The sequence below is a fragment of the Phyllostomus discolor genome, chromosome 9 (genome assembly GCF_004126475.2).
Source record: "Phyllostomus discolor isolate MPI-MPIP mPhyDis1 chromosome 9, mPhyDis1.pri.v3, whole genome shotgun sequence".
NCBI classification, from domain to species: Eukaryota; Metazoa; Chordata; class Mammalia; order Chiroptera; family Phyllostomidae; genus Phyllostomus; species Phyllostomus discolor.
In genome coordinates this window covers 17,361,511-17,376,724 of record NC_040911.2, presented here as the reverse complement: position 1 = coordinate 17,376,724, position 15,214 = coordinate 17,361,511, and the positions used below count along the sequence as shown (strand labels likewise).

Genomic DNA, 15,214 nt, shown 5'->3' with positions numbered 1-15,214 from the left:
CTGCATCAGTCTTGGTGACCACTGTTGGTGTAGTCGGGCGAACGATCGTAAGTTCTGTTCCTGCTAGTTGAGCTGCCAGCATGCGGAGGGCCATGCAGGCGCCAACAGTTGCATCGCCATCATCGACGTGGGTGGTCCGATCACTGAGTTCCTCAAGTTTTCTCATCCTGATGGATATCATTTGGTGTGTGAGTGTCTGCCGAAAGGCATTTAAACCCCTCAAGAGAATACGGTGCCTCTGAGTGGTTAATATGATGAGCGTAACAGCCCAGGACTGAAAAATTCCCCAGAGCACGGATTCCCAGAAGCCAAGATTTAATCAACTAAAGAAATCAAATGAGCTATAATTGGATGCAGGCTTTACTTTGCTGAGTGAGTCTACATGTCTTTGGGTAATGTGTAATTAATCGGTTTTCATTTTTGATGAGTTATTTACATAGGCACAACCTGGTGCAACAGCAAGCACACAGCCTCACGGTTACTTAGGCAGGACGAGCACGAGAACATTCTCCTTCAGGAGGCAGGGCTGCAGGTGAGCTCCCGCCCAACTTAGGTCTCTGTAGGGTCTGAACAATCGGCTAATTAAATCAGAGGCATTGCTATGGAAACAAAAGAAAAACAAATGTTAATCATGGGAGCAAATTATAAGCATATTTTCTGAGTTTGGAGGGCAGCCAGTTGGGAAAATTTCTAGATTTGAGTCAAAAGCATGTTCTTTCATTGTTGTTCAGTTACGGCTGCATGTTTAAATGGTGGAGTCAGGATGGTACTGTCCATCCGATGGGCTCTCATGGCTTGCGGTTCGACTGTGTTTGTGATGTCGTTGGGTGTTGCGGTGAACTCTCCTGCGTGGCCCACACAGTCACAGGCGTGGAGTGTCTTCGTCCATGGTCTGCTGGGCTGGTTCCCCTGCAGTGTCTGTGCAGGTGACAAAAGCTTGGAGACAGTGAGCAAGACTAGAATCCGAAGAGCGGTCCACCATAGTTTTCCACTGAAACACAAGTTCTTATAGTCATTCCTAACTGGTTTGTAAAACGAGTTTCGTCTTACTCTGTTTGGCTCAATGGTTTGCACAGTGGTAGCAAGGACAGTGATTCTGTGCCTAATCTCAACTGTGACATTCCAGTCCAAGTCTGGTAACATCCACATTCCTTCATTGGCTCTATAAAATCAACCCTAGTCCTTTAGAATTGTCTGGTAATGAGGAATCTAAGAGAAGATCTTGAAAAGTCTCTCTCAGCTAAGAAGCCAGCCTAAGGACTTGTCCGATTGCATCCTGTTACAAGGAGAACAGATTCTAATTGAACCCATGTAAATGCATATAGGGTCATTAAAAATAAGAATACTTAATAAAAGTTTCTGAAATCTGGAGAAGAGTAAATGTATTGGCTTTTGTTTGGGGGAAAACACATAATTAGGTTAGTAAATTCTGGGAGGCTTGTTTCAAAATTTAATATGATGATAATTTATTCTGAGTTTTGTGAAGAGATAATCACACAGTAATAGCTGAGTCAATTTAAAGAAAGAACAGTGAGCTACAAATGCATGACAATATATAAAAGACAAATCATTTTATCAGTACAGAAATAGACGGTTGGTTCAGTGGAACAGAGTGGAAAGCCCACAAACAAAGTCGTATGCATATGGGAATCTAGTATTTGATTAAAAAGTATCATTTCAGGAAATCCGATTTAGTGTTGGGATAGTTGGTTACTCATGAGGGGAAAAAGTTGTAGCCCTACCTCATAGTGGGCCTGAAAATAAATGAGCGATGGATAAAGAGCAAAACCATTTTAGAGTGCTATAAATACATTAGAAAAATATGAAATATACTGACGATCTCGGGGAAGGGAAATCCTTCTACAAAGACACACACGTGAACTGACAAATAAAACAAAAACAAAAAGGGTGAAGTCTCATAATCTGATCACGTCATAATCGAACCCTTCTAAGTGACAAGTGCATGCACGTGTGTGGCAGTGAGAGGCAGCAAACCCATTCACCGAGTTACCGGGAAGAGAGCAGAAAAGGGACCTGGTTGTCATGGGTGACAGGAAGGAAGCTAACACCCCCTGTCTGCACCCGGCCCTGCTGCACCAGTGCCCACCCGTGATGGCAACCCTGGGTGTCAACCCCGGGCGGTCCTGCATCTCTGGGTGGATCCCTCTGGTCTAACTCCAAGAGGCCCCCGAGGAGCCTCCTGTTCATCCAGGCCCCAAAGAATTCTCTGGCCTGAGAGCTGATGCCCGAATTCTTCAAAAGCTAATCTTAAGTCAAGGCTTTGGTTCTCGGAAATTCTCTCCCACAGCTGAAGGGCGTTTTACACCAGGAAAGTGCTTTTCCACCCACTGACACATTAATCCCCGATCACTCTCTGATATAGAAAGATGCAGCTGCAGAGAGAGATCACGTGACCTACCCCGGGCCAGAAGAGGGGCCTGTGGCGGAGGGGGGTGGGGGCGGGGAGCCGTAGGTAGCCAGCAGAGTGGGAGTCTCAATGGACGCCTGGTCTCTGAACGACGGGCCGCCCAGGGGGCCAAAACTGCCGGCAGAGAAGCTGAAGACTCCAAAGCGGACTTCGCTGACATTGGACTCCTACCTTGGACTGTTTCCGTCACCAGCTGCCCCAGGAGAACCAGTGTTGGTCATCTGAAGTGCTCCAGGGCCGTTCAGTGGAGTTGGGTGTGCAGGGAGAATCGGCCGTTTGGAGCCGGGAGACCGGCGCCCCCAGGGGGGCCTCTCCCTTCTCCAGCCCCGGGCTACAATGCCCGCAGCGCCCTGGGCGGTGGATCCCACCTGCCTAGCAAGGGGCCTGCCCTCGGTCTTCATCTGGAGAAATCCTTTCTCTTGCGAATTCAGGAGGGTAGTCTTCTATGTGTTATTCTGAAGTTTCTGTTTGACGTTTAGGTCTCCACTGTACGGGGGTGGGTCATGTGACTGGTATGAATTGGCAACATCATTTTCCCCCCTTGTAAAGGTAAGTGACTTCCCTTGCACCGTCCCCTCCCCGCTGATCCGCAGAGCCACGTGTCACACACGACGGGGCTCCTTATTGTTACTGGGCTGTCTCTTTCCTGAAGACTGACGCTGAGTTGATGCCACCCTGTCCCAGTCACCACAGCTTTTAAGTAAGTCTCGCGCTACAGCTGTGCCCGTCTCTCCTGCCTTGTTCTCCAGAATTGCCTCGACTGACCTTGGCTCTTTGCTTTATGCATAAATGTTAATGATAGTGTACCAAGTCAGGATTTTGATTAGCATCATAATAAATTTGTAAACTAATATAGGCAAAACTTTATAATATTGGATCACCCTATCCATGAGCTTGGCATATCTATTTAAGTTTTTCTGCCTCTCTTAACATTGTTTCATCCTTTTCTCCATTAAAATATCACACATTTTCAGTTAGATTTCGTCTTTATATTCTTGTGGCTATTGTAAAAAGTAGGCTTTGTTTCAATACTCTTCTTTTATTGCGGTATAATTGCACATAATAACACACCCAAACGTTAGTGTCCAGTTTGATGAGTTCCGACCGTCGTACACACCTGTGGTAATAGCCGCCACTGCGAACGAAACATAGAACACAGCCACCCTCCAGAAGGTTCCCTTCTGGCCAACTTCCCCCGACAAGCACCGTTCTGACTTCTAGCCAACGTTATCTTTTTAAATTAGTTTTTAACTGCGGCTGTTCAATATACATTTTTTTTAAAGTTCAGATTTTTATTGACTGTGTTACAAAAGAGGTTTAGTCAAGTAGTCCAAAGCCCATGTCATCATCAGACTCCTCAGATTCTTCCTTCTTTGCCTCCACTTTCTTCTCCTCAGCTGGAGCAGCAGCAGTTGAGGGGGCAGGACCTCCTGCCGGTGCCGCACTGGCTGCTGGGGCAGGTCCGCCAGCCCCTGCATTGCAGATGAGGCTTCCAGTGTTGACATTGGCCAGAGCCTTTGCAAACAGACCTGGCCGGAAAGGTTCAACATTTACGCCAGCTGCTTTAATAAGGGCATTGATCTTATTCTCCGTCACCTTCACGTCATCGTCGTTCAGGATAAGGGCCGAGTAGATGCAGGCGAGCTCCGAGGCAGAGGCCGTAGTGTAGGCAAAAGCTGGGAGAGCGCTGCCGGCAGTGGCGCTAGTCGCCGGGTGAAGTGAGGGCCTCACCCCAGCTCGGCCTTAGCTTCCTCGGAAGGACCGAGCTCCTTAGTGGCAACTGGGGACAGGGCTCAATACACATGTTTATAGAGTCCTTCATTCTGCTCTTTCGACTCTGTGAAAGCACATGATTCCCCCAGTGCCTATGCTTGCATACATCGCCGCTACTTCACGTGAGCTCCAGGGCCTTCCCTGAGAGCATCCTCAGAAGGTGTGTGGGCAGAGGCGGCTCGGCGGGCCCTGGGTCGCTGGTGGAGAACTGAACTCACTGTCTTGGCAAAGGCCTATGCAGGTTTCTCATACTCAGAGAATTAGTGACTTGTATCTGTTGGTGAACGCAACCCACTGCCTCTCCACTGAATTATCTTAGAAGACGATAGAGATCGGGTGTTTTCATCCCAGTGTTGGCATTGTCTAACTTAGCCACTGACTCTGATGTTTGAATTGAGAGTGGGACGGGCAAACGAACATCAGTCTCAAAGTATGTTTGGTTCAGTAGCCCCGTGTTTTGGGGGTTGCAAGAAGGGGGAGCAACCTGCGGGCACTTGAACTCTAGCCTCGGTTTTATCATCTGTAAAATGGAGATGGTTTCGATTTAGATTTGGTTAGTGTTTACCTGTGCCTTCCTTTCCCATTTTATCCTACTCAGTCCTCAAAGCGCTTCTGCAGGAGTAGGTATTCTCCCGTCTCACAGATGATGAAACTGAGGCTTGCAGAGGGTAAGCAACTAGCGAGAAGTGGCATCCCGCTGATACCCCACCTGCTCACCTCACAGTGTTGCTCTGAAGACCGGGTGAGATCGGGCCCGGGAAAGTGCCCTGAGCACAGAGCTGAGTCTGCGCAACTGTTGAAAAAAGTGCTGTCCTGGTAAGTTGAATCACATGTGCCAGCCCAGCCACCCGCCAGCAAAATGTGTAACTAAGAGGAGAGAAAAACATCTGCTAAACAGATGAGCTCACCGTCGTCATCGCCACCATCGTCATCCTTGCTACCTCTGTTTCTTGCGTGCCCGCGTTGTGCGAGGCCTTGGTCCTGGGTCAGCTTCTCCGGGAGCCTGAAGCCCTTGGACCATGGCCTGCAACCTGACCACCGGTCACATCCCTTTGGGAAGTTTCCGAATTTGCACAGTGTCTCATCCTCTTATGCAACAGATGATCCTTGAGCATGTAGGCTCTTGAGGGCTCTGAGCAACCCCACCATTAACACACCTATAACTTGAACTTGGTATTTCTCAAACTGAGTTTGGCAGGGAAACCCCGGCCCTTATTTCAGCCCACGAGCTGCTTGCTGAGAGGTTGCAGGGAGCATCTCCTGAGACCGTGTGGGCCCCCCATGTGGGCCCCCCTGTGTACAGGACTTAATAACGGCCCAGCTTATGTGGGATCAGGCTTGTCCGGGAAACCCAGGCCTTCCGGTCTCGGTGAGCACGGGATGGCCTCCAGCTGTCAGGAGTTTACGATCTGACCAGAGACAGAACCAGCCTTTCCGTCGACTGTGTGGCGCCATGTCTGGGGGCAGGGAGGCTCCTGGGGGCGGAGGGTTTGGGGTGCTACGGAGGACAGGCTGTCTGGGACGAAGGCAGGGGCTGAATGGTGGGCGTAGGTCACTGTGTCGGGTGCAAGATCTGGTGACAGTGGTAGCTTGGTGGCCAGCCTGACTGCGTATTCAAATCCTGCCTCCATCACCCACGAGCTCTGTGATGTTTGGCAAGCTCCCGCCACTCTCTGTCCCTTGTTCCTTTTCTGTAAAATGGAGATAATTTCGATTTAGATTAACCAGGTGGGACGATAATAATCGTACCTGCCCCACACAGTGGCCACTTGGGAAGTCTGCCAGAACAAGGCTTCAGTAAACGTCAGCTATTGTTTTTGTGCAAACGCTTGTTTTTCTTTTTCTCTCACCTTTAAAGCCGTTTCCTCTTCAGGTGCCTCACTGGGATACCGGAGTCAACCCATCAGGGGTGGCTGGGGGAGGCTCCAGTTTAGAAATCAGGGAGGGGTGGGGGGTCTCCCCAAACTGCCCCAGCAGCCTCCTCACAGGCCTCAGGCTGATCCGGCTCTGGTCCCCTGTGTTGCCCAGAGAGGCTCTCACAGGCTTTGTGGTCCAAGGTGTGGGGAGGGGAAGTAGAGCAGCCTCCCATGACCAGGATGGCGGAGCTCTTAGCCCCGCCTGCGTGGGCTCCCTAAACACACGTACACACGCATGCACACACACTCACACATGCTCGTACCATGGGGTCTTGCACTGTCTTGTTGACCAGTGGCCCGTGGCTGGGAGAGAGACGAGGGACTCCCCCTGTGGCATCTGGCTGCGGGCAGCCCTGACCTTGGGCAGGAGGATCCAAAGGAGCCTGAAGCCTCCGTTGACAGAAATGTTTTCATATGAGTGCCTGGAATTCTACTGCTAGAAAGAATCTTTGCATTGAGGCCATTGGGCCTCCAAGAAGGTCCTCAATGTGCAAATACACACCTGGGGTAGAGTGGCAGGGGCAGCCCACGGTCACCACAGCTTCTGGGGCGTGGACCAGTGGGACCCTGGGTGGATAAATGCTGACAGATGGCACACCACTGTCAGAGCTGGTGGAGGCCCCGGAGGGCAGAGCTGGGTGGAATGGCCATAGCGGGGAACAGGCAGCCCCCGGAGGCCAAGGAAGGGGCTGGGAGGCCAGCATTCCGGTTCCAGCTGTGCCATTATTTTGAGGGTGAAGACTTGACCCTATGGGTCAAAGATGGGAACCCCTCATGGGTAAACAGAGGCGGCAGTTCAGACCATCGCTAGGGTTCACCGGTGACATGAGGCCCGAGAAGCACTCCCTGAGTGGACTCCCAGTTTTCCTGGTTCCTTGCCAGCAGAAGCACCCAGCCACTGAGGGGGCAGTGTGCCAGGTGGGGACTGAGGGTGCGGTGAGAAGAGCCTGCCCCTGCGAGGGGGCGGAGGGGACCGCAGTGTGAGTGACATGCCTGTCCTGGCGAAGCAGCCCAGGCAGGCAGGCAGGGAGGCAGGTGCGGGAGGCTCTTTGGCCCTGGGGCCCTTTACGCCCTGCCTTGCCTGGACCCTCCTTCCCTTTCTCCACTCCCTGCCGTGCTCAGCCCCTTCCTCTCCCCCTTCTCCTCTCATCTCTCTTCATCTCCCAACCCCCCTTCCATCAAGGAAACCCAAAGCCCAGCGTTTCCTTTCCCCATTCTGCCTTCACGGAGGACAGATCTCCCATGCCCCTCCTGAAGTCTCCCCAGGCCCCCAGGGGGGTGGCCCTTGTGATAATGGCAAACCCTCTGCTGTCTGGGGCCCTGGAGCAGGTCGGGGTGGGGCTGCTTCAGGGGCTCTTAACACAGCTGCTCAGGACGCCCCAAGCTCAGAAGGTGACACCCCCCGAGTGACGGCCACACAGAGCAACAGCAGGAGCTCAGGCTTCCCCAGGCTGAGTGGAAACAGGCTGGCTTTCCCGGGAAGGGCAGGGCCAGCCTTCCGTGGAAGCAGGCCTCGCTGAAGTTCTTTACGCCAGAAGTCTGAGGTCAGGCTGAGCTGACCTCAGGGGGCCCAAGGTTGGAATATTTGCGGGGGAGAGTCTTGGGCAGTTTTAAGAGCGAGGTCTCTGTAGATCCCTTCTAGGAACCCCTGGGGCTGTATTTCAGCACACGCTGCTCAGCTGTGAAAGGCATCCCCGGAGGTCAGGGATGAGATAAGAGAATTTGCGAAACACCAAGAGTGAGAGATGGAACAGCACCCTGCCAATCAGCGACAGCATTCCTCACCGGGACCGCCCTGCCTGCAGCTGGGGGACCTGCTTTCTCGCCATCTGGGCTGTTCCATGGGTGGGGTTTTCAGTTAACACAGGGAGGGCCGGGGTGGGAGGGGGTTAGGCCTTCCAGGCTCCTAGTGACGGGATTTCACGTGGACAGCAAAGGGCGTCTCTGATGCGCTCTTCTTGGCCAGGCACAGCCTCTGTGTCTCTGTGCGCTGTTTTTTCCTTTCTTTAGGATTAACTCATAGGAATGTTACCGATGACTACCCTTCTCCCTGTTTTTATTGTCACTTGAAGATGCTAAGTATTTGGGGAGTAAGGCCTGACAGGTGTTCGGAGAGGGAGGGTCAAATGCAGTGCTGGAGAGAGAAGGCTGGGTTGAGCGCAGAGCCGGCTCCCGGCGGTGCCTGGGTGCCACGGTGCGCCCCGGGCCTGCCATCACTGGGCCTGTGGGTTGGGGGTGTTCTCTCTCCGCCCCTGGGTCTCCCTAGAGCCAGCGCTCAGGTCATGGGCACGTCCCCTGGACTGGAGCTGGGAGGGAATGGCTGCTGAGACCTGAACCTGCCGCAGATGGGCAGCCTGGGGGGCGGGCAGCCTGGGGGCACCAGCCCGAAGCTGCGCAGGGACAGTGGGGAAGGCCTCACCCACCCAGGGCCGGGGTGCGGTGGGCGGCCGCCTGAGAAGCCTGCAGCTGCCGCGTGGGGCACAGCATCCGAGGCAGGAGATCATTCAGTTACCTTGGCCACCTGCACCACTCTAACCCTTGAAGGCCCATGTCAGAGCCCACCTTCTCCACGAAAACTTCTTCGAAGGCCAAACAGAGCAAGACAAACAGACAGACAAACAAAGAAGCACACCCTTCCTCAGCGCTCAGCTTGTCCTGGCTTCTCTTGCCGCTGACTCACGTGGTCCAGACCACACAGGTGTGACTCTCTCCCATCTTGCATTGAAATCCTTGCAGGCCTTTTCCCATGGGTTTCCAGGCAGGATATGATCCCTCCAGGGAGCTGCATGTCCCCTACCTGTCTGAGAAGCACAGGAGCCCCTTTCGGAAGCACCGGGGTGGGGGGGGGGTGCCATGCATACTCCACACGGCCCCGCGCCCCTGCCCTCAGCCTCGGGCAGGCAGCAGACATCTGCCCACACCTCGCCCTTCTCTCCCTGATCAGCTGGCCTCTGTCCTTGTCTTTCCTTGTGCCACGTGCTCAACTTTTTCTCACCTCCTCTGGCCTCCTGATGGGAAGGAAACATACAGAGAGGTTTCCGCCCTTGCATCTATTCAAGGAAGAAACTCCTCCCTCTGCCTCCTGCCTGCACAGCTGCCCCCTACTTGTCGTAAGGACACTGGTGGCCCTGGAAGACCTGAGGGGCTGCTCAGTGGTCGGTCATGTTCAGAGACACTCAAGCCATTTAAATGGTCGGTACTTTGTGTGTGTGTGTGTGTGTGTGCGCGTGTGTGTGCGCGAGCTTTCTGATGCTTTACAACATGAAAGCCGCCGTAGCGCACGGATGCTCTGAGCGGCTTGTTCTGTCAGTGTCTCTGAAGGTGGGTGCGTCTCGCCTCCCAAGGGGGGCTGCGGTCGCTTCTGTTGGGCCCCTAGGGACCACGTGCAGTTCTTGGCCTGTGTGCTTTTGGGGTTTCTCAGGGACATTAGTCATGTGAGCTGAGATTGCAAACCTGTGCAAGGAGGAGCATGTGGTTCCGACACTCAGTGTGGGGTCTCCATGCTGTCCCTCACGGCTTTGTTACTTGTCCCCGGTACACAGGGCGGGCCCCTGAGCGTCCTGGTGTCACAGAGAAGTCCCTGAAAAGACCCTCCTGTCAGGGCTCCGTTTCTTTCTCAGGGACACACACACAACAGAGCTGTGTCGTGCAGCCCCTGATGGCTGTGGTCCTCCGCTGAGCAGAACTCCCTGACCCCTGCCTGTGCCAGGGACATGGAACAGTCACTCTGCCAGCAAACTCCAGCATGGCATGGCCACTGAGCATCCTTCTGAGGACCCAGAACGCAAGTCCACCAATGCCAGAGGGCAATGCCAGGCCTCCAGCTGTTCTGAGTCCTCCCAGCACACTCGGCTGGGTTGTTGAAGGCAAGCACGCACCAACGAGACAGCTGGGGTCTGGCTGCAGAGCAAGGCTGGGCGTGAGAACCCTGGAATCCGTGTGGCCTCAGCGCCACCAGGAGGCGGCTCCAGATGAGGCTAACAGGCTGCTGGGATGGGAAGTCCTGTGGGTTGGTAGCCTTCTTTCAGGGTACAGGGAGCAGAGATGCTAGTGCACCTCAGGTGATGGGGATTAACCAAAGTGCCGACAAAGCCCTGGTAGCGGCCTCAGTAGCCATGCGGTCAGCATCCCGGCAGTGCCCTGGCTCCCCCTGCTTTCACTTCTCCCTCTCGGCTTCTATGGCCAGGACCTGCTTCTAGGAATGGCTCATGGCCCAGCACCCCAGGAGCAGGGAGCTCCCATCCCTGTCACTCAGACAGTGTGAATGCACACTGTCTAGACTGGGCAGGGTTTTCACGCCCTGCCCCCTCAAGGGTTGCTGGCCAGCCTATAAGTGGCTGTTTGAGCTTTGGCACCAATTTCTGGCTGATCAGATGTGGCCCCGGTCACAGGACACCCAGTATGGACCCGCCTGCACCCACATTCCTGCAGGAAGGGGCAGTATTGCTGCTCAGGCCACCGAAGGGGTGACAGAGCCCCAACCTTCACAGTCACCCCTCCTAGGCGCTGTGCATTTCAGCCAGGGGTTTGCTGTCTATGTTCTTTGAGATGTAATGACGTGTAATAGTGTGTTAGTTTCAGGCATACGACATAATGATTCTGTATCTACACATGTATTGCTAATGTGCTAACTATTCTTGTTCAACGTTCCTTTGCTTTAGATTTCCTACGGCCCCTCAGCTGTGACCAGACGCTTCTGTAACTCCCACGGTGCCCACTTCCACGGGCGTTCTCTTCCTTGTCATGAAGAACAGCACGAAGGGCGCCGGCACGGGCCTGCTACACAGGGCCCACGGCCCAGCCTGCACCAGTCCCACTCCCACGTCCCACGTGGGGCCCTGGTGCGTGTGCCGGGAGGGCCTGGTTCGTCCTGGGTGCCAACCCCACAGTGTCCTCGGGTGTCATCTCACAGGCCCTCGCTTTATGTCCTGACCCTCCACGGTTCTCTCAGCGGGACACGCATGTACGCATGTGCTCTTCGCTCTCGGTGCCGGCCGGCCCCTCCCCCTGCAGTTTCCGACTTCGCCTGGCCTGGTGTCCCTGGAAGGCTCCCAGGGAACCGGACGTCTGAAGCACGGTCGGGCTCTGACCCCTCTGGCCACAGCCCATTGTCCCCACAGCAGCTTCGGGCCCTCCAACGTGTCTGCGCTGTGTGGGCTGTGCTGAGGCCGGGCGGGAGCTTGGCTTTGGAGGACCTGGCTTGTTCCTTCCCTCTGCTCGGATGGGTCAGACCGAGCAGCCGAGTGGGGGCAGGGGTGTTGCAGAGCCTGGCAGAAGGGCCTGTCTCCCTCCCTGGCCGGGCTCCTGGAAAGCTTCCCATCCCTCCGTGCTAGTTCTTCACCGAGGCTCATACCTGAGGCACTGTGGGGGCAGGGGGGTGTGCAGCCCACAGCAGGTTCCTTCCCAGGGGAGGGAGACTAGACTCTGTGTCCACAGAACCCCCTCTCATCTTTGCTCCATCTGTGTGTCCTGGCTGCTCCCCACACCCTGAGCCTCACTGGTACGGACCCAGGCAGCGGGTGCCCATTACAGGGACGCGGGAGGTACAAGCAGCTGCCTCCAGCCCTCGTCTGTGGGCAGCTGGGGACACTCCGGAGTGAAGAGGAGGAGCCCTCGGGCTCCAAGGGCCCACAGGGGTGAGGTGCAGGGAGCACCACGATTGTTGTTCCGTCTGCTCTGTTGCTCCAGACGGTGGCCCAGTCTCTCCTGTGTCCTCAGCTGACAGGGGTGGGATGGGGCTCAGTGCTTGAGGTGGGGGTGGGGTCGGGGGGGGGGGGCTATGGTCTGTTGCTAGCAGCTCTGGGGCCTTGCCTCTGCTGTGTTTCCAATGACAGGGAGCGAAGGGCAGCTTCCTTGGCCAGAAGGATTGGAGCAGGAGCCAGCAGGTGGGACCGATTTTTGCCCCTCCCTGCTGCCCTAGGTTTCTCCGCTGTGGGCTGCTTCTCTACCTTCCTCACTTCCCAGGAAGAGAGAAGGACCAAGCGTGAGGCCAACTTTGCTAAAGAGAAGTATCTCCGGGTGCTGCCGAGAGAGGGCCCAGCCGGCACGGGACTGTGGCGCCACCTAGTGGAGAGCGTGCCCCTGGGCTCGCTGCGGGGGCTCCTGATGCAAGCCAATGCCGTTTATGAAAATCCAGGCTTCGCTCTAAAAACAAAACATGCCACGGAGAGAAGAAAAGGAAGTCATCACTTACTCCATAAAACTTATTTCAATTATGTTTCATTTACAAAGGTGTTCCTTTTCAGGCACCTTTAAAAATGTGTCCTCTCATCCTACATTTAAGTCACTTGCTTCCTGGTAGTTAGGGATTTACAAAGGTCTCCCCCCCTTAAAGGTGGAAAAGATAGAACTTCTTATAAGAAAACCTATAATAGAACGGAGTTGCTCTCCAAAAGGGCAAGAATTGGTTCTATCTGTTATTCTTATTGTCATTTAATTTTTTTCTTTAAGGCAGTAATACTGTTTATATGATTAGAACTTAACACAAGGGTTCAGCAAGCTGGCTAGATACATAATATCCAGAAGCTGTTGTTCATTAGAAATAGCTGAATAGAAAATAAAATAGGAAAAGATCTCATTCCAAAGAAACTACCCAGGACCTTTACCGGGGAAGGAGATAGACCTTTATACTGAGACTGTGCCAGGAGACGCCCTGGGAGGGGACTCCTGCCCGCCAGTGGCTCCCTGGCAGTTCCTGCTGTGTGGCCCAGGGGGCAGGCTCCAATACAGAATGACCAAAGCCATCAGTGTTCTGGCGTGGAACCGAGAGGTCCTTGGCCAACCGGACACTCCAGTTTCTGAGAATTTGGACATGATCTAGTGACGGAAAAAGAAAGGTGCCGGAGGCAGTGGCGGTGGAGTGCCCGGGGGACAGGACCTGGCTGAAGCCAGTCGAGGGGCAGTGGGTGGAAATGCGGACAGTGGCAGGCTGGCATCAGCGGTTGGCGTGGACCTCAAAATAGCCCAGGTCCTGCAGAAGGGCAGGGACAGCTGGTCTGGAAGCGGCGCCGGAGGGCAGTGAGGCCGACGACCCACATCCAGGCCTGAGGTCACGGGGCGAGAGGGAGACAAGGCGTACCCGGGAGGCACACTGACGACACCCCTGTTTACCAGGAGCTTATGCTCCGAAGAACTGGCAGCGGCTGCACCTGTGTTACTTGTTCCCACTCACCTCACCTTCCCAACCTGCCCCCAGATCCTCCATATCGGTGTATACGGATTCACAGCGGGGTTTGGAAGGCTGAACACTTTTATACTAAAATGTATGTGTGTATATACACATATACCTGTGTGGGCATACAAACAAACAGAACGGGAGGTGACATGACGAGGGACGGTGGATTGAGGGTTAAAGCAGTGTTTGCCGGCCGCAGCACCTGACGCTTTGGCCCAGAGAAGCCTTTGCCGTAGGCACCGTCCTCTGCGCTGGAGGATGTAGGAGCCTCTGGACCTTTGCCCACTGGATGCCGGCAGCACCCCCTCTGCAGTCACAACAACCAGACGCGTCCCCAGATACTGCCGACGTCCCCCGTTGACAACCAGTGGGTTGAGGGGGTGTGTGGGAAGAGAATGAGAACGGGACGTAACTCGGACGGACTGGCAGAACTCGGGCCTTCTGTGTGTGGCCCCCACGGCACTCCAATGGGCTCCTCTGGGCTTGCGCGTAAGCACAGCGGTTTCTAAAAGCTCCTTTCCACCGGCTCGTTCTGGAGTCAGCCATGCAGTGGATGTTACCAGCAACACTGCTCTTTGCGGGGAAGTGCCGGTGGTGGGGAAAAGGGGTGTCACTTGCCTTCTTCTGAGACTTGACTTCCAGCCCTTCCTCAGCCCCATATTCTCCACTTAAGAATGTGGTCTGTAAAATGAACACGAATCTGCCTTAAGGAAGCTGTCTCCACTGAAACATATCGGAGGACTTAAAATACATAATCAGCACTGTCTTTATTCAAGGGGCAGACTATCTAATGTGATATCATTTATTAATATCAAAACTAGGTTCAGTAATTTTTCTCCTTGGACATTTATCTCAGGATGAGTTATGAACATCACTCAACACACAAATTAAAGTGGTTTTCAAAATATTAAAAAAATCATACAAGACAATAACAAAATAACTCAACTTAAAAAATGGAGGACTTACATATTTCTCTAAAAAAAAAAAAAGACATACACGTGGCCGATAAGCGCAGAAAAAGATGCTCACATCACTGTCATTAGGGAAATGCAACTCAGAACTGCAGTGAGGCATCTACCACCTGACACCCATCAGGCTTGGCCTCTACAAAGCCAAAGAGAAGACAGCAAGTGCTGGCGAGCATGTGGGAAAACCAAAACACGTGTGCGCTGCTGACGGGAGCGCAACGTAACATGGCACCGCTACTGTGGAAGGAACGCAGCAGGGCAACCACAGACAGAATCCCCACGTTTGCCCAGCTGCTCCGCTCCTGGAGCTGTGCCCGGGAGGGCTGGAAGCCAGCCACGGGCAGGTGTCTGTCTGCACACCGTGTCTGCGGCGGCGGCGCTGTGCACGGGGCCGACACGGCAGGGACGGAACAAACAAGACGCGGTCTGCACGTACGGTGGAACAGCTCTCAGCCCTAAAAAAGGACGTGCGGACACACGCGCCACAGTACGGATGAACCCGGAGGACAGGACGCTGAGTGAGACGAGCCCGTCACGAGAACACAGACTCCACCTGCGATTCCACCTGCGTGAGGCGTCTGGGGCAGTCAGATACATGGGGAGCAGGCTGGTGGCTGCCGGGCCGCAGGGAGACGGGGGTTACTGTTCACTAGCTACGTGATTTCTAATTTCAGGTTTGTGGTGGTGGGCGCACGAGGATGTGAGAGCACGTACTGCCAGGAGGCTGCACACCTGAAGACGGCGAGGACGCGCCAGCGAGGAGAGCAGGCGTCCCGCCTTACCCCGTCTGGCCCCACAGCCAGCAGTGGCGGACCCACTGGGGCTGGCTGGGAAAGAGGGTGAGAACTGGCTCCCTAAGGCACTGTCTGAGGTTAAAAAAAAAAAAGGTGAGGACAGTAAAGTTTGTGTTATGTGTATTTTACTACAATTAAATTTTTTTTAAAAATGTAAGAAA

The 15,214-nt window shown here is 54.2% G+C and overlaps 1 protein-coding gene and 1 non-coding gene across 2 annotated transcripts; one reads left to right on the top strand and one right to left on the bottom strand.

Annotated features, from left to right (window-relative positions):
* Window positions 1-3,699: 3,699 nt before the first annotated feature.
* Window positions 3,700-4,309, bottom strand: LOC114505968 (60S acidic ribosomal protein P1-like). Its single transcript, XM_036010130.1, has 2 exons — window positions 4,294-4,309; window positions 3,700-4,170 (listed from the first exon to the last, which is right to left on the bottom strand). The coding sequence occupies exons 1-2, from the start codon at window positions 4,307-4,309 to the stop codon at window positions 3,746-3,748; spliced, it is 441 nt and encodes a 146-aa protein (XP_035866023.1). The 3' UTR covers window positions 3,700-3,745.
* A 10,700-nt stretch (window positions 4,310-15,009) lies between these two features.
* On the top strand, window positions 15,010-15,134 carry LOC114507149. Its single transcript, XR_003685420.1, has one exon. It is a non-coding gene; the product is annotated as a small nucleolar RNA SNORD22 (small nucleolar RNA).
* Window positions 15,135-15,214: the final 80 nt, after the last annotated feature.